The 25,058-nt window shown below is 43.5% G+C and overlaps 2 protein-coding genes and 1 long non-coding RNA gene across 20 annotated transcripts in view; 2 read left to right on the top strand and 1 right to left on the bottom strand.

Annotated features, from left to right (window-relative positions):
- ANKRD44 (ankyrin repeat domain 44) overlaps nt 1–25,058 on the top strand; it is a 365,215-nt gene that overhangs the window by 80,472 nt on the left and 259,685 nt on the right. The window lies entirely within an intron of this gene.
- LOC111094396 lies at nt 1,163–17,369 on the bottom strand. 6 transcript variants are annotated; one of them, XR_005385157.1, is made up of 4 exons: nt 17,158–17,369; nt 12,511–13,339; nt 2,788–2,882; nt 1,163–2,024 (listed from the first exon to the last, which is right to left on the bottom strand). It is a non-coding gene; the product is annotated as an uncharacterized LOC111094396 (long non-coding RNA). The 6 variants fall into 6 exon arrangements; XR_005385156.1 differs by having other exon boundaries at nt 1,164–2,021; XR_005385159.1 differs by lacking the exons at nt 1,163–2,024; nt 2,788–2,882 and adding exons at nt 8,937–9,162; nt 9,872–10,146.
- Nucleotides 17,953–20,117, top strand: LOC119877912 (beclin-1). 2 transcript variants are annotated; one of them, XM_038585245.1, is made up of 2 exons: nt 17,953–18,315; nt 18,385–20,117. In XM_038585245.1, exons 1-2 carry the CDS (start codon nt 18,064–18,066, stop codon nt 19,477–19,479), a joined length of 1,347 nt encoding a protein of 448 aa, XP_038441173.1. In that variant the 5' UTR covers nt 17,953–18,063; the 3' UTR covers nt 19,480–20,117. The 2 variants fall into 2 exon arrangements, with proteins under 2 accessions (XP_038441173.1, XP_038441172.1); XM_038585244.1 differs by having other exon boundaries at nt 17,953–20,117.

Here is a 25,058-nt window from a genome sequence, read left to right as displayed (position 1 = left end):
GCTCAGCACAGAGTCCGCCTAGGATTCTCCGTCTCCCTGTCCTTCTGCCTCTCTCCAATGTCTCTTGTGCTAATCAATCAATCTATCTATCTTTAAGGGGGCTTCAGGAAACTTTCTTTTCTTCTCAGTCTCCTGGATATTCAATATTTGATTCCTAGTCATCCCTTTCTTTCAGCATATAACAGAGATATGTGGGGAGTGGGGAGTGGACTGTGGCATGGGTCGCAGGAGGCTTCATGAAGAAGCTAGCCCTTGAACTGTGGTTATTGGCTTGGGAGCAACAACAACAACAAAAAGAGTTCTCAAAGTAAAGTGGTCAGCTTGAGCAAAGGTGTGAAGATGGGATAATCTAGGGAAATACTTGATTTTGGCTCTTGAATGCCTTGTATGATGTGTGCACAGCAAAAGGGAATGGTATAGCTAAGTTCAACAGGGGTGGCTGGGAATAGCTGGAGTCCCGCTGGTATTTTAGACATCTCTGGAGAATGAAGGGAGGGACATGGGGGATAGTAGCACCTCATAAAGAAGACAGAGACTCCTGCTTTGGGGGATTTGAGGTAGAAGGAGTGTTAAAAGGTGAAGAATCATCTCAGTAAATATTTTCCACTCTCTCTATTCAATGTCTTTCTATCCTTCCATTTACAGGATGGTCTTCCCATCTCTCTGCCATTTTAGAGGACCTCTCCTAAAGTATCCCAAGCAAAGAAGAATCCATCCTGTCCTGGTGTCCTGATCTCAAGAGTTATTCTTTCCTTCCATCTCATTTTAGTGTTTTAATGCTACCTATGAATTTTCTTATTTATAACCTAAGCCCTCATGCTATTGCCAATCTTATTCTATCCATCGATAGGGAGCAGAGGGAACATTTTCATCCAAGAGTGAAGGGCTTTGTTGCTAAATATCTTTTCCTCTGGGGCCAATTACACAAATGTTTTTCTGGAAATTCTGTGGGAGTTGTGTATTCTGAGCTGAACCACAGACTTTTTAGATCTGGAAAGGACCTAAAAGAACTGAAAATAAAAAACAAAAACATGCCAGCCAACCCACTCATTTAACAGATGAGAAAACTAGATCCTACGGTTGTTAAATAACTCTATCATACTTTTATTACCGCAAAGGATAAAAATCTCAAGGGTGCACCTTGAGGAAGAGCAAACGGTGATTCAGAACCATTATTGCTTTGCTCAGAAGTGGAAAATAGGCTCTTCTGGATTGGTTACCCAGCCATTTTCCTATTGCTTAATTTCTCAATTGTTTTACACAACAATTTCAAGTGTCTTTCAGATAGGGAGTGGAGTGTGCTATTTTTGCTGTCTCCAAGAGAGTCTATTATGTCATTCAAGAACATACTAGTCTTTCTCTGATTGAGTCACTTGAACTTTGGTGGGCCATGATGACACCAACATTTTGTATGTTAAAGAACACCAATATGTTCCCCCATTGAAATCCATTTTGGAAGCATTCCAGCCTTAGTGAAAGCCTGATTATCTGGAAGATTTTAGAACCTTTGAATAAGGCCCTGGTGGTGTTGACATCATATCTGATACCCTGGATCTTTCTTTGTGTCCTTATGGGTTTTGATTGTCTGAAAAACACATGAATCAGTCAGGAAACAGGAGGTAATTGTGATTATTTAGATAACCTAGTAACATGGAAGACAATTGGGTCATGAGAAAAGTGTAAAGTAAATGAAGTGATCTCTCTTCGTCAGCACCGCACCAGGCTTGCTTGGAAAATAGTGATGAGAAAATAGTTAAAACTCCTTCTTCATCTTCTTGCTCCTTTTATGGGCTGGTGATTTCATAGATCAGCCAGCTTGGCCTTCTTACTTGTGATGGTGGTTGAACCTCTTTTTATCTTTCTTTTTTTTTGGCCAGAGGAGTGATTTTGGTTGTTTGTTTTTCTAATAGTATGCTTGCTCAGAAGCCAGCCACTAGCTGCCTTAGGTTTCATGCCATTTCAGGACAGTACGATCGAGCACGTTTCCCTGAAGTTGATGCTTGTGAGGACAGAAGTGGTTTCTGCTGGAAAAAGGCCAGAACAGGTAGTTATGTAGGGGATGATGTTAGTGCAGCATGGAAAGTCTACTCTTTCCCAGTCATAGGTGAAGTACACCTCTATTCAGTGTCTTGGAGAGAGGGCACCCTTGATCCCCTCCCCAAACCCCGTCGATTCTGAAAAAAGAACTCTGACTGGTCAGCCTGGGTCATATGCCTGCCCTGGTGGTGAGTCCAGCTGCAGAAAATTTTCTAATAAATTGTTTCATCTGAATCACAAGGACTTAGGAGGGTCAGTTCCTAAACTGGAGGGAGGTAGAACAGACTAAAAAGTCAAGATCCTTTGGAGAGCAGGGATTAATTCACAGTAGGTACTGCAAAGAAATTTGTTGGATCACTGATAGGAGGAGCCACCGAGGAAATATTTGCTGTTCACCCTAAGTGAGTGACTTTTAGGGCGAAATATCTACTCATTTCCTCCGTTGAATAAAAGTACCATTCTTCTGTATTACAGATTGGGACAGAAATTTTTGAAAACCATACCAGATACGCTATATATGTAATATTATATATATAATATATAAATATATTATTTATAAATAATATAATATATATATTATATATTTATTCATGAGAGACACAGAGAGGCAGGTGCCTGTGGGGAGCCCTATGCGGGACTTGATCCCAGGACCCTGGGATCACACTCTGAGCCGAATGCAGATGCTCAACCATTGGGCCGCCCCTGTGCCCCGACACACTATATTTTAAATGACAGTTTTGTACTATGTACCTTCACATGAATCTTCACAGCAGCCAAAGAGACAGGTGATTTCCTTTCCATTTTACAGATAAGGGGACAGGTCCCAAAGGGTCAAGTTTCAGAACCTGCGGAGGGCAGAGCAAACCCTTGAACCCAGGTCTGTTGTGATTTTTGTGTTCTGTCTTTCATACCCCAGCTGCTTGGGAGAAAACTGGCAGATGCTGCTGTTACTCAAGGCTGTGAGGTTGAATGCAAATTGAGAAGGAAATGAGGAGGAAACAACGTCATAAATCCTGGCACAAAGTTTAAGTCTTTTAAAGGCCTTCAATATGTCACGGCTCTTAGGATCTCTCCGTTTGTTGCCACGTAATTAGGCCCAAAGTCTTAATTGCAGGTTGATTTCCAAAATGGCAGGCCCCTGTGCCAGTAGGATTTATGTGGAGACATTTACTTTAATTAAATGGCTACTTAGTGACAGGCTTAACATATATCTTTGAAAGTACCAGATTTTTTTTTTCCAGGTTGTTGATCAACCATGAATGTGAATGCATATCTTCCTTACTAGCAATATATCGAGATGTTTATTTCAGTTAATTGAAGCCATCAAAAATTGGGAAATTTTTTTCTCTAATGCCTGACTTTAGGGATGGGTTAAATTGGAAGCTATGGATTTCCTGCTTCACACTTTCCCATTTTGAATGTTCAGCTGACTACCAGTGCTGGCTAACCTCCTGCACTGAGACAAGCCCAAGCTGCCAGAACCTTGGGTTTCTGTATCCTAGCCAATGCCACACAAAATAGCCTTTTTTTCTACCAGAAGCAAGAAAGAGCTTCAGGTGAAAAATTGGGGCTGGCTATTTACTTCTTAGTGTTTTTCAGCAAACAGAGTAAATTATGTGCCAGCACATTTTGCTTAGATATACTGTATCAAGCAAATGTGGGAATTTTTTTTTTTTAAGATTTTGTTTATTTACTCGACAGAGCGAGCAAGAGAGCTAGAGAACACAAGCAGGGGGAACCACAGAGAGAGGGAGAAGCAGACTCCTCGCTGAGCAGGGGGCCTATTGTGGGGCTTGATCCCAAGACCCCAGGATCATGACCTGAGCTGAAGGCAGACGCTTAACCTACTGAGCCACCCAGGTGCCCCCAAACATGGAAAATTCTGATGAGGAACTTAAGATGAACTATAAACTTGCTTTTTACATGCAGCTATCAGTTCTTTGAGTCCCTGAATTCTGGTTTGGCCTAACTTTGAGCATCCATCCAGGAAGGAGCCTTCGTGACCTGCTGGTCTGAGGCTTTGTTTCTGCTATAGCCATTGATGCCATCTGGCTTCTGTGTCCTAGTTATTCTTTAAAGATTCTATTAAAAATGTAATTTCAGGGTGCCTTAGTCCATTAGGTGTCCGACTCTTGATTTGGCTCAGGTCAGGATCTCAGGGTCCTGGATTGAACCTGATGTCAGGCTCTCTGCCCAGTGGGGAGTCAGCTTCTCCTTCTCCCTCTGCCCCTCCCCCGACTCACGCATGCTCTCTCTTTCTTAAATAAATAAACCTTTAAAAACTGCAATTTCATTTAGTCATCTGTTTTTGCGTTTTGTTTTTATAGTGTTTCTTTCTCTCCCAACTGTATCAGAGATTGATATTAGCCATAAAATTTAGAATATATGCAAGGAGAAAGTAACTCACCTGTAATGTAATCACTAAGAGAAGTACTACTGACTTGTTGATATTTTTCCTCTGTTTTCTCTTGATGCTTGCTTATTTATATATGTGTACAAGTACTTCAAAGCACAGACGGGCTATTCTTGTATGTTTTTCTTCCCGCAACCAAAATCTTTTTTGCATGTTTGCAGGTCTGTCTGTGTGCCAGGCTTTGCTCTCTTGGATGTGCTTTTGTTTCCTTGTTTTCCCGCTCTATTGCAAACAAATATATCTCCAAGTCCTTAAAAATTCTTTGAAACATCATTTTTTGATGGCTGCATAATATTCCAACCTATGGATGTGCTCTATTTTACTTCACTCTATCCTTAAGATTAGATAGTTAAGAAGTTTCCAGTTGTTTTCTGTACTAAACAACCCCCTGATAAATATCTTAAACATGAATCTTTGTGCTCATCCTTGATTGTTTCCTTGGGGTAATTTCCCACAATAGTTACAGGGATAAACAAGGTGAATATAGGTGTAGTTCATTTGCTGCATCCTTCAGCCGCTGACTCCATCTGATTCTTTGGTCCTTTGTCCTTTAAAGTGGCTTGATTTTTTAGAGTGATCCTAAAATTCGCATGGCAATAAAGAAACCTAAAATATATTTTAGAAAAGGTTCTATACTCCTGAAGATACAAATACTTGATTCCTTAAGGTAACTGTGGTTGAGATATGTATCTTTCTAACAAGGAATGAAAGAGTTCTAAGCTTGTTTACTCAAAAAGTCTAGTAAACCAGATCATTAAAAGTGTTAGAACTGTCTTATTTGTGAAAACTTGCAGTTGGTTTAAATTGGCTGTTTAGAGATTGTGTGAATCAGTCGCCAAGAGCTTGGCAATGCGCAGGTCCAATGCCATTATTTGCTCAATAACAGCTTTATGCTTGGGCTTAGCATGTAAGGCTGATAATTGAGGCGTGATGAAACTGCACAGTGCTCAAGTGTATAATAAACCTTGCTTAGCTGGAATAGAGAAATATTTACCAGTGCTCTGCTAATGAGCTGTTCTTTATATCATTTAATTAGCTGGATTTATTTTAGCTAAGGTTCAATGTGTTTAATATATTTAATAGAGGTCTTGAAATAACACGTGTTGAAGTCAATGAGAAGAAAGGCAGAAAAATTTCAAGCGGGCTTTCTGTGGAATAATCACCATGCAGATATTATTTGGGTTCATCTTAGAAAAACCAGAAAGCTGGATGGGAGATACAATGCCAAATATAATATTGTCTGTATTATAGACAGTTCTTTTATGGACCACTTGGGTAAGCAGATGTACAATTTTCTCCTTTGGAAAGTACTCCTTATTCAGCCTAACCTTGTTTTCAGTGATGTACCAGATTGTGTTGGGGGGTACAGTTTACTGAATGACTATTTTTAAGTCTGTATATGAGGCATAAGTCATGTAGAGTCAAAATTATCCTTAAGAATCCCTTTGGAAGGCTCCACCTTAGAGTCCTACACTATCTCATTGAGGCCAGCATAGCCAATTTTGCCTGCAGAGTTGGAATGGATTGCTGTTTCTCTGAACACCAGATAAGCAGTTGGCTTGTGTTTGGGGGCCAACTTGTATGAAAAATATGTTTCTTTAAACACTAAAATCCCACTCAGCTCTGTGAGATGTTCACACTGTGAAAAGCTCACTGCAGTGAGACCAAGGGAGCCCTGGAATCGTGTTTCCTTCTCTTCTCTTCTCTTCTCTTCTCTTCTCTTCTCTTCTCTTCTCTTCTCTTCTCTTCTCTTCTCTTCTCTTCTCTTCTCTTCTCCCTCTCCTCTCCTCTCCTCTCCTCTCCTCTCCTCTCCTCTCCTCTCCTCTCCTCTCCTCTCCTCTCCTCTCCTCTCCTCTCCTCTCCTCTTCTCTCTCTCTCTCTCTCTCTCTCTCTCTCTCACTTTAGGGTATGAGGTCACTGAGTGGGATGGCTGGCGTGCATGCGGGTGTGTGTGTCCCTGCCTCCCTCCCCCACAGTGGGTGGTACTGGATTCTTTTGAGTGAAAGCATGTGTTATGTGACACCACAACAGTTGCTGTGATGCAGAAATTTTACCCATGTAGAAGTTCTTCTGTGAGACTCTACAGTGACCTTATTGGCTAACACACATAAAAGTAGAGTGGAAGAGGCAGGGTGAATCAATGTGTTATTTTGAAATTATCCTATAATAATACTATAATGTTCCCTTCTCTCCACTCAATGAGCATAGGTTTACTGAGGGCCTACTATGTGCTAGGAGTTAGAGACACAGTGGTGACCCTGTAGACGTGATACCTTCCCTTCTGCAAACTATGGTCTTGGTAGTTTCCTGAGAATTTGCCATTGCCTAGGTAACGATGGACTGGCTGGAGAATCATTAGACCTATAGAGAGTTGTATATATTTGGTGCATGACGTGCTTATTTTGGGTTCTTGATTTGGGACTGTATGGTGAAAATAGTTTCTTTGAGAACTATCCATTATCCAAACTCACATACCTACTGGCATATATAGAATCCAGCCTTAGAGCTCAGATGACCTTCCTATCTCATGTCACTGTGCTCTCTCACTGGATCACTGTCTATCTGGTTTCAAACTCCTGGCCCTAGTACTGCCGATCCCTGGCATCTTCTGTATCCACTATTACCAGCACCTCCTAGTTCCAGTTCCTCATTCTCAGGATCTATATGCCTGCCTATAGCTAGCTTCCCTCTTTCCCCTAAATTAGTGGTGGCAGGGTGTATTTGGGTGTGTGTGTGTGTGGGACAGAGAGAGAGATTCAACAAAGTAAATTCCTGTGCATGAGAGTTTACTTTTGATTTTTTAAAAAGATCTTATTTATTTATTCATGAGAGACACAGAGAGAGGCAGAGACACAGGCAGAGGGAGAAGCAGGCTCCCCGCAGGAAGCCTGATGTGGGACTCGATCCCCAGACCAGGATTACTCCCAGAGCCAAAAGCAGATGCTCAACTGCTGAGCCACCCAGGTGTCCCTACTTTTGATTATTAATCATTCATCACTAGAGTGTTGGTCACAAAATTAAAGAAGAAGACACAGTGATTGGTGTTCCTTTGGTTCATTGGGTCTCGATCTGTTGACCTTTCATGGGGCTTCCTTGTGCTGTGTTCTCTTCTGCTTGCTGTCTCTCACTCTTCCTTTTATCTGACTATGGTTTGCAACCTGCCTTTCTTAGTGAACACTTAGAACCTCCAAAGTTGGTATAAAGAATCTCACGGTGGGATGGAGCAGCAGAATCGGATGATCCTGACTTGGTCGAAGATTCTTGTGTCCTTCAAGATGGCGGCCCTGAAATATGGCAGGGTCTGTAAAATTCACAGGATTAACACCTTTTATCTTCCCAAATGATTAGTTTTTTTCAACAGTCAACTAAAAATATTATTCTTACCTCGATGCAAATATGGATCTCTTAAGGCATACACTGTACAATTTATGTGAATTTTAAGTTAAAAAGTTATTTTTGAGTCAAACATCCAAGGGAATAATTCACTCATGTATTCTGTTACAAGTACTTTGGAGGAAGAGTTTAAACAGGACTGGTTGAACCCTGGCTCCTTGGTTAACTTATTTGAGATATGTCGGAAGCATACAAGGCATGTCGGTTGCCTTCCCTTCATGCTTCCCACTTGCCTGAGTTATCCCCTGTGTTATCACTCAACTGAAGGGGCACAGTGAAGTGCATATCACACTTCCACATGCTTGCCTGTTCAACAAGTGCTGCTGACATTGCTCCTGGGTTTCACTGGACCTGCTTAAAGCGTAGGCCCTACAGTCCCTCAATATTGAGGGTGAATAGTGCAGGACCAAGTGGTGAATGGGGAGTGGCTGCAGTCTGACTTCAGGGCATGAGTGAGAGGCATGTGCTTAGAGAATGGGCATAGGCTCCATCTGGTCCGTTACCCTCTCCTGGCACGCAGGTGCAACATGGGGCCTACATAACACAAGAGGCTGGGTGTAATCCCTGGGTGAACCCTACTGATGAAGCAGGACAGGATTAGCTTATAGGCTACAGCAGATTTTGCTCTGGACACTTTCTGTTCCATCAAACTCCATCAAAGACTGTAGGAGGACATTTGTCCCTCTAACCTTTCACTTTCCTCTCCTTGGAGCTGAGGCCATACTCAGCTTCTGTTTCTGACCTCCTTTGAAGCTGCATCTCTCCATAAGGGAGGAATGAAATCTGAGTCAAAGGAAGCTGACACTTGCCATTCCAGTTCGTAGCCCCTGACCCTCTAATCTCTCCAAGGCAAGAAGTTCCAACAGGTGGGGTGATCCTTCGCTCTTAAGGTCTCTCTTGCAAGAGGAGAATTCTCTTCCTTCCTAATCTCTGGAAGAAGGCTATCGAAGAAGATGGACATCTGCCTTATGGAACATTTCTGAGTGTGCCAGGTCTGTCTCTGATGCCTTCCCGATGGAGCCAGCTCAATGGAATGGGAGGGGCACAAGCTTTGGAGTCAGACAGATCTTGATTTGGATCCAACCCCCGTCCCTCGCTAGCTTTATAGCACTGGTTGGGTTCCTTACATTGCAGAGCCTCATTTTCCTCATCTGTAAGAGGGTGATGTGAATATGAACTCACCGTTAGTGGCAAGGAAGAAGCAAAATAATGTATGAGAAGTGCTTGGCATGTAGTAGCCACTCAATAAATGCTCCTCATGGCTGCTCTGCATCCCTGAGCCTGGCGAAAACACCTAGCCTCCCCCTTGCTGGTGATCTCTATTTAGGAGTCAAGAAACAAAACAAAACCAAACCATAAACGAACTATTAAATAATTCTCTGTAAGATGTGACTGATGATAATCTTCTAACTCAGGTGACTTCAGCCTAAAGGGGAAACATTCACTTAAAGGGGTTTTTGTTACTAAGAGAAGTCTTTTAGGTGGCAGGAGTTGTTCCCACGGTTTCTGAGCAGACTGTGCTTTGGCCCTGTTCCTCCAAGTGAGGCCCCGAAGGAGCCTGTGTCCCAGCAGGCCCTCACCTCCCAGCTGCGGTCCTGTTCTCCCTCTCTCTGAGACAGACTCATGCCCTGGTTCTTCATTCTCCTGACTCATAAGGCAACTTGGTGCCATGGGCAGAGGCAGCAGGCTTATCTGTCTATCTTACAGAAAACAGAAGCAGTTGTTTTAGCACTTTGCCTCTTCTAAAAGCTGTTCATAGTGATTTCCATAAACTATTCCAGTTCTTAGCAGAAAATAAAATTGTTAAATAAAAGACCAATCAGCTTTTCATCTTTGTACACGACCGATGGATTGAAGTGTGTTGAGAAAGCTCCTGAGGTTGTTTCTGTGAGATAGAAGAGAGTCATGCTTGATTAGTGATGTCTGCAGAGACACAGCAATGAGAGTGGCAGCTCTGACTGCGTATTTGTCACGCTGTTCTCCAACTCTGCAGCCACTGGTCTGTCCATCATTTCTCTCTTCACTTACCTTCCCACTTGAGAGCAGTTGGGAATCAGGGTGTTTTCAAGCCAGGTTTGCTCTGGTAATGATGTAGCAGGTTCAAAGTGTGATGCCAACTAAAACTTGTTTTCTTTGGTTTTCTTAACATTTCATCTTTATCCTGTTATTAGTGTCTGTTCACAGGAACAATTAAGAGTTGTTATGAAGTCAGGGTTTTGGATCCCAGGATCCATAAACAGTATCAGGATTTGATTCATTCAAAGAAACCGGTCAGGACATCTTGCCTTTTCATCTCTGAAGAGCTGTGGGCATGTGAACCGTGGACACAGAAATGAATTACATTTACGAATCACTTAAGCAACACAAAGCAAAGAGCTGTCTCTGATGGTATTGGCTGTTGTATCCATTTTGCCTTTATTCTACATTTCTCTTTCTCAGATAGCCTAATGGATGAATCACACTGTGTTCGGGGAGGGAGAGAGACAAACAGCCTGGAGAAAATGGGTCATTTAAGTGGGGTTTTGGGTAATTCTTCTCCAAGGTTACATTAGAACCCATTTGAAAGCATTAAAATGAAAGCTTTTCTTAAAAACTAGACCCCTGGTGTGTGGCCTGGCCTCCCCTTGCTCATTCATCTTTTTCCCCCCCCCGAAACTGAACTAGTGTTTGAATACTGAAAGCTACCTAAAGCTTTGCTTTCCCTGCACTCTTCCCCTTGGGGGGCGAGGGGAAGGGGAGGTGGGGCTGATAGGATGGGTTTTGCTGAGAGCTAAGGAGAAATGCCTGTGCCCTCTCTGACCTGCATTTGGCCCAGCACTGCTGGCGTGTTTGTGGGTGTGGGGGTCAGGGGGTGGTTATCAGCACTGAGCATTCTCCACTAGGGCACCTGTAGATGGGTTTAGGTCACACCTTGGCGTTGAGGGTCTTCTGTGGAGCTGGAGAGAAAATATCTAAAATGCTTAATAAATCTTAAACATCTCTTTCAGCATCCAGAGTAAAATATACATTTAGAAAGCCTGAGGAAAGCAATTTTTTAGTTTGGCAATACTATCCAAGATTACCATAAAACCATAGCCTAATAATGGCAACAGAAGCCCCCATCACCAATTGGCATCTTCTCTTCTTCCCTTGCTGTACAATTTAGAAAGGGAGGAGGGGGACTTTCCAACTTGACTTGTAGGAACCTGATACATTTTGTAGAAGCAGATTCTGTTTGGAGGCCGGCTCAAAGTGCCCAGGGCATGTATGCCTCTACCTTGTATGTTTTGCTCTCATTTGCCAAATGTAGAAGTTAGGATTATTTGACCATGTGGGATCCGACTTCTTTCTTTCTGTGACATGTTTGAGAAAGCGGATTTTGACTCTGTGCTACCAACCCACGGGTATGGTCCCCTTTGCTGGTGGGCCGGGGAAAGGTGCAGGACGCACTCATGTTGCCACCATCAGCGATGGGTGGTAATTACCTGAGCTAGTGTTGTAAGAGCCGTGTTTCAAATGAAGAGTTCATTTTCTGATGTACTTTATCTCCTTGCTGACCAGTGAGATGCTGGCACGATAAAGATGAGAGGGGTCATCTGAGAGGTCACAAAAAATCAGCTCTAAAAGAGAAGCAGCACAATGTGCCCTCCCCAGGCACAGCTGTTCAATCAAGGGTGACTCTTACACTGGGATCAAGTAGAAGAATGAAAAGAATGTTGTGCCATGACTTACACAGCGAGGGCTCTGGTAAGAATGTCCTGGCCTCACCGGTGACCAGGGGCTGAGACTGAAGTGGAGGCTGAGGATCAGAGCCCTGGGAGGCCCTTCCCTGCCTGTTGCAAGGCTCTGAGGAGGAAGACCCTTCAGGCACCTGCTGCCTGCCTTCTGAGTCACGATTCTCCTTTTGCTTGTTCTGTGGTCGGTTTTTGGGTGAATCCAAACTCATTCCCAAAGCACCTAGCTACTATCCCAAACGCAGCAAAAAGAGTTTGCCTTTCATTTAGCGTGAGGCCACATTTAGTAAGGTTTTAGTAATTCTTCTAGTTCCTTAATTTAATAGCCCATCTCCATGTCTTTTTTAATCAGCCAAACATTTTTGTTTGAGGACTGATGAGTGAAAACGTAGGTGAATTCTTCTTACTTTCCGTGAATGAAATACACCGACAGCAAGCAGTCTGATTTACTTTCTCATATATGAATATTAGGAAAGTGGTTCGGAGGAGTACTTGCTTTATTAGGATGTAACTTTTCAGATTTATTTTATGGGGCTCTTACATTCAGAACTGATGATAGAGGACGGAGAAGCCGGCCCCCTAACATCCTTTACCACCTATGTGTTATTGAGAACCTAACCAACCAGTGCGCTTTCTCTATATTATTTAACCCTTTTCAAAGTACTTTCCACAAATACCTATTGCCTAGCAGAGAGCAAACCCCATGACAGCAGGGACTGTGTTTCTTTTTGCCCGTCTTTGTATGGCGAGCTCCAGCAGAATGGCCAGGAGTAGCAAGGACTCTATAGTATTATTTACTGCAAGAAGGAAGGTGGGGGGAGGAAAGAAGGGAAGGAGGGAGGGAGGGGGATAGTGTGGGAGGGAGGGAGGAGAGGAGAGACATCATCTCTGCTTCCCAGCATCCTCCCTGCCACATTTTTGTGCAGGTGACCATCACCTCTTAGCTGAAATTACCTGCCGCAGCCGTATGGCCTCCCTGCCTCTTGTGGGTCCTGCCCTGCCAATCCATATCCCCATCACAGCTGGTCTGATCCTTGTAAAATATGATTCTGAAGAGTCACTCCTTTGTGTTAAGCTTCAGCTCTTCCTGTTCCTCTTGGGATAAATGACAGAGTCTCAGTGTGGCACAGAGGGCTTGGGGCTCTGTTCTGCCCACCTCACCGGCCTCCCCATCTTGCTTCCCATGCTTCAGCCACCCCGAGTTTCTCACGCTTGCTCACACATGCTAGGCTCCCTCTAGCCTCTGGGCCTGTAGATGTTATACCCTCAGCCTGGAGTCCCTTTTTCCTTTTAACCGAATTTGATGATCTCTCCTCCTGGAAGCCTTCCCTGATGACACAAGGCCAGATTGGGTGTCCTTCCTGTGCAACCCCCTAGTTCTCACTGTTACTTTTCTGTTTCCCTCACTGGATTCCAAACATTCTCGAGGCTGCAGACTGTGTCTTAATCATTGCCGAATCCTCTCCACCTAGTGTAATGCCCCGCTCATCAGAGGCACTTGGGATATATTTATTGAATAGGTCAGAGGAGGGCAATGTGGTATCATTGCACTAGGCTGTAATCTGGAGCCAGAAAGATCTTCTCAGTGGCCGTATTCAAACTCCCAAACTTTAGCTTCTCTCCCTGGGATGAAATGGGATGGAAGACATTGCTTCAGATCTCATGTGGTTGTTGTGAAACTTCAGTGAGATGAGATAAAGAAAGCATTTAGTGGAGAGCCTGTTCGGTAATGAGTTCCAGTAAATTGCTCTTTCTTTCTTCAATCTCTCCTTCTCTTACCTGCCTGCAAGGTTAAACCATGGATTAGAATAGTGGAATTCAAAAAAAAAAAAAAAAAAAAAAAAGAATAGTGGAATTCCAGCATCAGATTCAGAGATTCAGTGGTGTTTCTAAACCACCTGCCAGGCAGCTGAGACAGTTTTATAAAATACACACTCCTGGGCCTCACCCCCATGGTTCTGGGATGGGGTCCAGGAATCTTTTTTTTTTTTCCTTCAAGTTTCTGGTGCTCAGCCATGATGGGGAATCTTTGACCTAGTCCCAACTTCTGACCTAAATTAAAGGAGGAATCCTGCTTATCAAACCTTTGCTGGAACACCCGAGGGATGGGCACGTCGATACATTTTGAAGTCCCTGCTTATTATTGGGCAGCCGCTCTAATAGAAAGCCCTCCCTCATTTACTGGGCACAATTCTGCTTCCTGACCACGCCTAGCCTTTAGATTGATTCTCCCTTCCAGAGACAAATAGATTTAAGTGCACAAAGCCTTTCTTTAGATATTTGAAGTTGCTATGTCCCTTCGAAGGTTTTTCTCTTTGAGGCTAAACATCCCTGTTCCTATAAACTTGAGTTTGCTAACTGGCGCCTGTGGGCTACATCCGGTCCACAGATGTGTTTTGTTTGGCCTGTGGTTTGAAGAATATTGAATAAGTTGCCAAGGCTTAAAAAAATCAGGGCATTTCACTGAAATGTCTGGAGCTCTGACATGTCTTGAAAACTCAAAAGATCAGGAGCCACAGTTCCAGCTTTGGGTGGGACATCAATTCTCCTGAAGCTTGCAGTCTTAACTGTTCCATAACATTGTCTAGCTCCTGCCACTTGCATCATGATGTCACATGCTTTTTAGGCCTTGCATTATTCTTGTTATCTTTTCCTATCTGTGCTCCAAAGTGTCATCTGATCTCATCTTTTAAAAAATTGTTTATTTTTATAATCATAAAAACAATATTGAATAATAATTTAGTATTCAACAATAAAGACAGTATTATAGAACATTTGGGAAAGGACAGAAAAAATACAAGACGGAAGCTCTACCTGCCAATAACTTCGTTCATCATTTTTATAAATGTCCTTTCCCTCTTGTTTTTCTGTGCATGTTTATATACTATGAAGCCGGGATGACACTGAAAATAGTTTCATACACTCCTTTTCCCACATTTTCTGCATCTTATTCAAGTCCCCCAAAGATCAATCATAATATCTAAAATATTCTGTTTTAGGATTGTAACTTTTAAAAATTTTGGGAAAATAACATGAAATTGACCACGTGAACCACCGTGAAGTGTATCATTCAGGGCATTTAGTACGTTACGGTGTTATGCAGCCATCACCACAACCTCACTTCCAGAACGTTTTCATCACCCCAAAGGAAACCCTCTACCCTTGAAGCAGTCACTCCCTATTCCCTCCTCCTCGCAATCCCTGGCAACTACTAATTTCTTTGCTGTCATGATGAATTTGCTTAATCTGGGTATTTCACATAAATGGAATCATACAACGTGGGGCCTTTTTGTGACTTTTGTGGCTTCTTTCATGTAGCATAATGTTGTCAAGTTTCATCCATGTCATTGTGTCACCGGACACCATTCCTTTTTCTGGCCGAATGCTATTCCGTTGTATGGTTATACCACATTTGTTTCCAAATATTGTTCCAAACAACATTTGGGGTGTTTGTACCTTTTGGCTGTGGGGACAGTCCTGCTCTGAACTTTTGTGTACCACTTTTGTTTGTACCTCCATTTTCAGTTCTTCTGAGCATTTCTCCAGGAGTGGAATTTTTGGGTAATAAGGTAAATTCCATGTTTAACTAATCGAGGATCCACCAAACTGTTTTCCACAGTGACTATGCCACGTTATACTCTTGTCAGTAATGTTCTTATTTCTACATGTTCTCACCAACTCTTATTTTTTGTTTTGTTTTGTCTTAGCCATCCTAGTGTATCTGAAGTGGTATCTCTCACTGTGGTTTTGGGATTTTTATAGGGATGGCATTGAATCTGTAGGTTGCTTGGGGCAATATGGAAATTTTGACAGTATTAATTATTTTGAACTATGAATATGGAATATCTTCATGTTTTTTAAAAAAATATATTGTTCATGAGAGACAGAGAGACAGAGAGAGAGAGAGAGAGAGGGAGAGAGAGAGAGAGAGAGAGAGAGAGAGGCAGAGATGGAGGGAGATGTAGGCTCCATGCAGGGAGCCCGATGTGGGACCCAATCCCCAGACTCCAGGATCATGCCCTGAGCTGAAGGCAGATGCTCAACTGCTGAGCCACCCAGGTGTCCCTCTTCATGGTTTTGAATTGCATTTCTCTAATGATTAATGATGTCGAACATCTTTTTATGTGCCTATTGGCCATTTTATTTTATTTATTTATTTTTGTTTTTGGATTTAAGTCATGTAATAACGTGGGATGCCTGGGTGGCTCAGTGGTTGAACACCTGCCCCTGGCTCAGGGCATGATCTGCAGTCTCAGGATCGAGTCCCACATCAGGCTCCCTGCCTGGAACCTGCTTCTCTCTCTGCCTTCCTCTCTGCCTTCGTCTCTGCCTTTCTTTCTCTGTGTCTTTCCTGAATAAATAAATAAATAAAATCTTTAAAAAAATAAAGTAATAATATACTTAGCTTTGACATTGATGCCTTCCTTATCTTTACTATTACAAATATTGTTACTCTGGCTGTCTTTATATAAAAGTTGTCTATATATCTAGTTATTTCTATAGGATACCTTCCTTGAAGTAGGATTGTGGGATCAAAGTGTAATATTTATTTTTTAAGATTTTATTTATTGGGGCACCTGGGTGACTCAGTGGTTGAGCCTCTGCCTTTGGCTCAGGTCATGATCTTGGGGTCGTGGGTTCGAGTCCTGCATCAGGCTCCCTGCAGGGAACCTGCTTCTCCCTCTGCCTGTGTCTCTGCCTCTCTCTCTGTGTCTCTCATGCATAATTAAATAAAATATTTTAAGATTTTATTTATTTATTAGAGAGAGAGAGAAAGAGAGCGTAAGCAGGGGGCAGAGGCAGAGGGAGAGGGAGAAGCAGACTCACCTCCTCAAGCAGGGAGCTTGATGTGGGGGTCCATCCCAGGACCCTGGGATCATGACCTGAGCCAAAGGCAGAAGCTTAGCCAACTAAGCTATCCAGGTGCCCTCAAAATATAATAATTTCTAAGGTGTCAATGTGAAGGATCAGATTCAGTATGGCATGTTTGAGGAGCTTTCACAAGTTGCCGGGAAAGCTTCCTCAAAGTGCCTGTGCTTGGATTGTGATCTCTTGACTCGTTGCATCAGACTCATTAGAATGGGACCCAATTTCCCAGTAGATTCTATTCTGCAACCCAGCTGTGAATCATCCATTAGCCAAATTTCTTTTGCACCCAGACCCAGGCAGGTCTTCCAAAAAAAAAAAAAAAAAGGTGCTTTAGAACTGCATACTAGTGATTATCCCAGTATTCTGACCAGTTTCGAGTGAATTGGTCCCCTCCTTTCCCTGCTGTGGGCAACATGACTGATGGCCCTGCTGCTCCCACCGGGTGAGCTTACCATCACCTGGACCCATCGGTAGGTTTTTTTCCTCATAAAATCTGGTCTTCTCCTTCTTGTCCTAGGGGAGTTGATAGTTTTGAACTCCTCTTTTCTGGCGAGGAAACAGGTTTCTCCTAGCTTTGTTACCTGCCATTCCTATCTAACACCAATTCATCAAGGCTCAAGTAAACCCAAGTGTCTCTGCTCCTCAGATAATTTCTCTCCACTTCCCTCATTGGACTCGTTTTGACGTTTTTGATTGGTCATGACTCAAGAGGAGAAATGTAGTTGTGCATACCAATTGAACTCGGAACACTCTAGAAAAGAGAAACAGGTCGCAACACGTCTGGGCAGGCTGTTTCTGTCCCACGAGACCCTGGTTTTACTGCCTTTGGCCAAGCCCCCAGTTCCATCTCTGAGAGGAGGAAGGGCAGCCAAAAGTTCCCCTTAGTCAGGACAATGAGACCGTGATCTCAAAGGAACCATGATCTTATTTTGCATTTTAAACCACTGGAATGTTGTGTGTTGACTGGGCAACAGTTGCTAAGTGCTTTGATGTTAGGTGTGTGTTGCAGATTCCCAAATCTAGATTTGACCTGGAAGGGCACCAGTGGGGTCTCCATACCATTTAGAACCTCACAAGGAGGTTGGTGGGGAGAAGGTAGTGTGGAGTCACCAAGAGAGGAACCACCTCGTTATGCTCAATCAGGCATCAAGAGGCACCAGGACCCAGTCTCAGAACTCAGTTGCCTTTGTGGTTGGACTGGTGCAGCAGAGGTCGAGGGCTTCCCCCTCACCCCAATGCTAAATAAAAACACATAGCAAATTAGGTTTTATTAAAAGTCAATAATTCCCTCTCCTTATTGAAATCCCTTATTTTCTGCAGTATGACTGTCAAGATTATGTCTTTGAACTTAGCATTCAAGTTAACATCCTGGGAGTAAATCCGGTTTTCCTAAAGTTTAAAAATTACATTGAAAGCTAATTTTAGACCAGAAACATGCTTAGTGGCCCTGCTGTTGTCACAGAGTGAGCTTACCATCACCTGGACCCATCAGTGGGTTTTTTCCTGATAAAATCTGGTAGAGGAAGTAGCGGAAGCCTGGGCGATGGCAGCCCTGGAGGCCTCGCTCCTCCGCAGACCCGACGCCACGGCGCCCCCACGGTAGACTGGAGCAGGGTGGCGGGCTCCGGGCCCCAAGGGATGGAGGGGTCTAAAGCTTCCAGCAGCACCATGCAGGTGAGCTTCGTGTGCCAGCGTTGCAGCCAGCCCCTGAAACTGGACACGAGCTTCAAGATCCTGGATCGTGTCACCATCCAGGAGCTCACAGCTCCATTACTTGCCACAGCCCAGGTGAAACCAGGAGAGACCCAAGAGGAAGAGGCTAACTCAGGAGAGGAGCCATTTCTTGAAACTCGCCAGGATGGTGTCTCCCGCAGATTCATCCCCCCGGCCAGTCCATCTAGGCCATCCTTCGTGCTGAGTGGCCCTGTGGAAGACCAGCATGGCCTTCCCTTGGGAGAGAGGATGATGTCTACAGAAAGCGCCAACAGCTTCACTCTGATCGGGGAGGCATCTGACGGTGGTACCATGGAGAACCTCAGCCGAAGACTGAAGGTCACTGGGGACCTTTTTGACATCATGTCAGGCCAGACCGATGTGGATCACCCACTGTGTGAGGAATGCACAGATACTCTCTTAGACCAACTGGACACTCAGCTCAACGTCACTGAAAATGAGTGTCAGAACTACAAACGCTGTTTAGAGATCTTGGAGCAGATGAATGAGGATGACAGTGAACAGCTACAGATGGAGCTCAGGGAGCTGGCACTAGAGGAGGAGAGGCTGATCCAGGAGCTGGAAGAGGTGGAGAAGAACCGCAAGATAGTGGCAGAAAATCTCGAGAAGGTCCAGGCTGAGGCTGAGAGACTGGATCAGGAGGAAGCTCAGTATCAGAGGGAATATAGTGAATTCAAGCGACAGCAGCTGGAGCTGGATGATGAGCTGAAGAGTGTGGAAAACCAGATGCGTTATGCCCAGATGCAGCTGGACAAGCTGAAGAAAACCAATGTCTTTAACGCGACCTTTCACATCTGGCACAGTGGACAGTTCGGCACAATCAATAACTTCCGACTGGGTCGCCTGCCCAGTGTTCCTGTGGAATGGAATGAGATTAATGCTGCTTGGGGTCAGACAGTGTTGCTGCTCCATGCCCTGGCCAATAAGATGGGTCTGAAATTTCAGAGGTATCGACTTGTTCCCTACGGAAACCATTCGTATCTGGAATCTCTGACAGACAAATCTAAGGAGCTGCCGTTATATTGTTCTGGGGGGTTGCGGTTTTTCTGGGACAACAAGTTTGACCATGCCATGGTGGCTTTCCTGGACTGCGTGCAGCAGTTCAAAGAAGAGGTTGAGAAAGGCGAAACCCGTTTTTGTCTGCCCTACAGGATGGATGTGGAGAAAGGCAAGATTGAAGACACAGGAGGCAGTGGCGGCTCCTATTCCATCAAAACCCAGTTTAACTCTGAGGAACAGTGGACAAAAGCTCTCAAGTTCATGCTAACGAATCTTAAGTGGGGTCTTGCTTGGGTGTCTTCACAGTTTTATAACAAATGACTTTTTTTTCTTAGGGAGACATTTGCCTTAAAGGCTTTAAATTGTTTTGTTTGCAAAGAGAAAAAAATGTTTTAAATTAAATTCGGGTACTATTAAACAGCACATGTTTACAATACCAAAAAAGAAAAAAATCTACAAAAGCCACTTTATTTTAGGATATCATGTGACCGTTTCCAGAGCTACAACATGCCATGTACAGCTACCAGCTTTTGTCATAGTTTTGACTCTTAATCCCATACCTTCATTTCCCTCTCTCCCCTCAAAACAACTAATTTAAATTTGCTTTGTTGTTGTTGTTGTTGTTGTTAACTGAATTGAGTTGAGATTGATATGTTTTCGCTGGGTTTTATCTCTCTCAACTTCCTGCACTTACAATATGAAATAGAAACTTTTGTCTCCACTGAGATGACGAGATGTGTGAGACACAGTCGGCCAACGTGAGAAAATGACACATAAGCTTTGGTCACCAGGTGGTGTGATCAGAAGCTTGAAATTTAACACTCTTGTCCTCACTCAGTTCTAGTACTGAATGCCTACTCTGCTCTCTGTTAGAAATATGAAATGGTGTTTGATATTGTCTGAGACATTATGGAAAGATTTAATTATTTGTAATAAAAGATTTACTGCAGTCTGATAACTGCCCAGAGGTAAAAAAAAAAAAAAAAAAAAAAAAAAAAAAATCTGGTAGAAAAAAAAAGAGAATTATAGACTTCCTTGTGGTGCCGCCTCAGTTAAAAATTACACGCAACTTTTAAATCTCAAGTCTTTGGGATAAAAAAATGCATTACTTTTCTTATGCCTAATTCATTTTCAGAACTTTCTCATAGAGCTCCCTATACACAGTATCCAGGCATGATATGTATCTGGGAACCCTGAGCTCTCAAATCTTATTTACCAGTATGATGAAATTTATAACATATTATTAAATATGGTTTATATTTAAATGGACTTCATAAGTTGCAAATATAGCACAGCAATGTCGAGTGGAAGCCCAACGCGGTCGTGGCTGGTTTATCAATATCAACAGAGTTTTCGATTCTTAAAAGAACTCAGATTTTGGTTGAATCACAATCACTTAGACTTCATTATTACTTTCTTCCATGTTGTTCGTGTTATTTTCCAGATGGACAGGAACAGTGTAAATGACTGCTATTGTTTAAAGGGGACAAAACAAGGTGGGGTGTGCAGTGTGTGTGTGTGTGTGTGTGTGAGACAGTGTGTATGAGAGTGTGTGTGTGTGTGTGTGTGTGTGTGTGTGTGTGTTGGCAGGGGTGGGATAGGGCATGAGCAGGACAGGAAGGGAGAGATTTGGAGAGTTTAAGCTTATGCTGGCTGCAAGTAATGCATTTTAAGTCAGCATTAGTGTAGTGCTTGGAGGCAGTTGGGCTTGGGATTTCTTTCTGTCTTTAAGCAGAGGCTGGATGGGGGTGGCAAGAAGGTGAGAGAAGCTGCTTGGAAATGCAGTGACTTGGAGAAGGAACTGCTTCTTGTCATTCTCCTGAGCACATAAGTGTCTAAAGTCACTTACATGGCTCACTTGTCACTCCGAAATACAATTTTTTTTTTGTCCATTGATCTAAACCATCCTCTGGCTTTGTTCAAGTCCCGCCTCCTTCACAGATACCACCGACTTCTCAGCTCTTTTTGTTTCTCCTTCCCCTGAATCAGAGAAGGCCCCTAGAACGTGGAGGCTCGCAGGAGCTCCGAGCTATCTCTCGGGTCTGTCACTGTGCCCGAAGAAAACCTGGTGTCCCTTTGGGTGAAGTGCATGGGCCACGGGTCGGGCCTGTCTTACCCAGTTTAATTGTTTCGAATGGGTTAGGCTTATTTCCCCAGTTATATTTGGCACTCCCTGAGGAAGGGACTATGTCACACATTTCTTTTGTATATTTTATAAAAATAGTATATAGTAGGTATTCAGAAAATGCCTTCAGCTCTGGTAGCACTTTTCTCTGAAGTGCACCAGCCAGGACAGATCCTGATAGAAGCTCGTTTGTAGCAGCACAAAGTAGAAACAACCTGAATGTTCATCCAAAGGGGAATAATAACATATATTGTGATATATCCATGTTCTGGAGTGTTATCTAGCTCTTAAAAGAAATGGGTTAATCCTGACCCTGGGGGGATGTCCTCAATATATTATTGTTTTTATCAATAGCAAGAAAGGGAAAGAGTAAATCCCACCTTTGTGGTAACATTGTGACCTCCTCCATCTAACTCTATTTTTATGTCTCAGCAGGAATCATGTGGAGGGGTACACATTAAGCTGTGAACATTGGTGGTCGGAAAGGTTATTAAGTTTTGGGTTTTTTTAGATTTTATTTATTTATTCATGAGAGACACCAAGAGAGAGAGGCAGAGACACAGGCCGAGGGAGAAGTAGGCCCCCTGCAGGGAGCCCCACGTGGGACTCGATCCCGGGACCCCAGGGTCACAGCCTGGGCCCAAGGCAGCCACTCAGCTGCTGAGCCCCCCAGGCGCCCCTGAACACTTCCTTTACCTTGTCTTTGTATTACTGCAATGAGACAACCACTAAGACCAAAGCCCAGCAGATATAAGAGAAAGAGAACATGAGTAGAGGTGGGTTTTTTGCATTAGAAGGTCCCTTTCCCCTTAATACTTCTTTTGACTTTTCAAATTCAGTAAGATTAAAAAAAAATAACTGTCATTCTTTGATGAAATTTTAGAATTAGGAACTAAAGCTAGCGTTATACTTAGCTTAAGTTTTGTTTTCAGCTCATGGCATAAAGATAAGTTTTCTTTTCACCCAGAACCTCGACTCCGAAGGTGGCAGCCGAACCAAAAGCCTTGGTGCTCTGGTGTCTGGGGGGTGCAGGGAGCAGGGGCAGGTGGCACCGACACAGGAGGGTGGCCGCGTGGGGCCTCGGAGCTCCCTGTCCCAGGGCCGGGCGGGCAGGAGCGCAGGCCGCGTGGGAAAGGAGGGGGGCCCGCAGCCCGGCCTGAGCTCCTCGGCCCCGCGGCCTGCGGGGAAGCTGGCCACCGCACCTCTGTTTTTATTTTCATTTTATTTTATTATTTTATATTTTATTTTATATTTTATTTTTTTACTGGAGTTTGATTTGCCAACATATAGCATATCACCCAGTGCTCATCCCGCCAAGTCCCCCCCAGTGCTCGTCACCCAGTCACCCCAGCCCCCCGCCCGCCTCCCCTTCCACCACCCCTTGTTCGTTTCCCAGAGTTAGGAGTCTCTCGTGTTCTCTCCCTCTCTGATATTTCCCACTCAGTTTCTCTCCTTCCTCCTTTATTCCCTTTCACTACTTATATTCCCCAAATGAATGAGAGCATAAGATGTTTGTCCTCCGACGGACTTACTTCGCTCAGCATCATCCCCTGCAGTTCCATCCACGGCAAAGCTCATGGTGGGTGCTACCCTTTCTGATGGCTGAGGAATATTCCACGCACACAGAGACCGCAGCTTCTGTATCCATCATCTGTGGGACACCGAGGATCCTTCCACAGTTGGGCTACTGTGGACATTGCTGCTGTGAACACTGGGGTGCAGGTGTCCCGGCGTCTCCCTGCATCTGATCTTTGGGGTAGATCCCCCGCGTTTCTGAGCAGGGCTAGCTCTTGCTTCCGCCAGGACAGGGAGAGCCCATTTGCCTTTTGCTTCACGTTTGGGCGGCCAGCAGGATGCTGCTCTCATGACGGCGGCCTCGCCATCCCCAGGCCTCTCGCCTAGACAGGCATCGAAGTCGCCTAACTTATGACACCACTCTGCCATCCTTCCCGCTCCTCATGCAGCTCGTTTGCAGAGATTGTTCCAAAGCACACCATGTAGGTCACGCTCCTCGAGAATCATGCATGAGTCCCCAGTGTTACAGAGGAGAGTCCCAATGTCTTAGCCCGGCATTCAAGGCCTTCTGTAATAGGACCCATGTCTACCGCTCAGCTTACCTCACTTGATTCACGCTCCAGCTGAATGAAAGTGTTCCTGTGTATGCTCAGTCCTCCCAGCACCTGTTCACAGCCTTCTGAGGTAGGACCACCCACTTCCCATTCTGTTTCTACCTGTTTAAACCCTCTCTCAGGTTCAATATTTATCTCAAAGGCTACATCTTCCAGGAGACCAGATGTGATCACTGTCCCTTCTTCATGTACTTCTGTGCTCTTTACCTTACACCCGGGTTATGTATGCTCATTTATTTCCTCCTTACAGCTTGGTGACTCTGTCACTGACTAAACCAGCTCAGTGTCTGAATTTCTTATGCTTAGTAGATTTCTTAGGTTTAATCAATCTTGATTGGATTGATTTGAATATGATTGGTATCTGAAACACACCATATTAATATTTAAAAAAATCTTTCATCTCTTGTTGGCAGCGTGCTATGCAGAGAAATAAAGGAAATATGAACTGTGTTGGTGTTTCTGCAAGGAAATATGATGTGACCATCCTTTTTTTTTGGGGGGGGGCAAAATTTCCCATTTTATATTATCTAATGTTTTTCAGTCTTTTGGACTCCTCTTTTCCTGTCGTCTTATCATTTCCCTTTGACATCTGTTACTGAACGTCCTTGCCAGGACATTGGATAGGGAAATGTAGAGAATCCCTAATAGATTTTCATTCCTTGTGACCTTCCTGGTTTTGTAGGCAGAAGGGGACCCCCCAGTCATCTCAGGCAGAGGTCTGGTCTAATAGAGGTCCTGGTCAGCGCTTTGCCTTAGAGAGTGTTTTGAACAACCGGGTTTGGAAGGTGACTCAGCTTCACACACCTTTCCCTAATCCCCCACCTATGGAGAGGTGGGGATTGTGACAGCTTTCTCTCTTTCTAAGGAATGCATATGGATTTCAAAGAAAAAGAACTACAGAGAGGAAGGAGAAAGTTCAAGGGGGGAAGTTCTCATGGCCTTTGGAATGACTTGGTTGGGCAAAACAGTGGCTTTTGAAAGAATCCAGGTTCTAACAAATTTCAGACAAACAGAACTTGAAGTTCACCTGAATCATGAATTATTTCATGTGGTCGAGTTAATCTGTAGATCTCATGGATGGTACCATCCCTCTTAAATATAGCAAGAAATCGCCATCTTCCTGGTGAATGCCTTTTAGTTTTACACATTGATTTTGTTGTTATTTTTTGTTGTTGTTGTTGTTATTTTTAAATTGATTTGCTTAGCTTCCGATGTCTAATGCTCCTCAAAAATTATAATTACTCTAGGTCATGATAAAATATTACTGTAGAAATGAATAATTTTCTGTCACATTTTTTTTCTGGAGGAATACTATTTTACTGTTGTCTTTCTTATGGTAAGGGAGACACAGACCAGATATTAACAAAAGGTTGTGTTGTATGATGCGTCCTAAACTGAGAACGATTCTGTTATGAACAGAAAAATAAATTACACTTCATACACTTAATACATTTATTACCCGGAAACTCTTCTGGCTGTATAATTTTTCCCCACAGAAATCACTAAAATGGCTTATATTGATTAACATTATCAAATTACCTTTCATATTTGAAACTACATGAATTCAACGTCCTCTAAGATACAGTTATACAAAGAATGTAACCAAAACTAAGATAGGAAATAAAACTTCTGTAACAAGTTTTCAA

This window comes from Canis lupus, chromosome 37, assembly GCF_011100685.1.
Source record: "Canis lupus familiaris isolate Mischka breed German Shepherd chromosome 37, alternate assembly UU_Cfam_GSD_1.0, whole genome shotgun sequence".
NCBI classification, from domain to species: Eukaryota; Metazoa; Chordata; class Mammalia; order Carnivora; family Canidae; genus Canis; species Canis lupus.
Note: the sequence above shows the minus strand (reverse complement) of the source record. Positions and strands in the feature narration are given on the sequence as shown.

Coding starts and splice junctions, on each gene's coding strand:
- LOC119877912 (XM_038585244.1), top strand. CDS start 18,064: ATGGAGGGGTCTAAAGCTTCCAGCAGCACCATGCAGGTGAGCTTCGTG.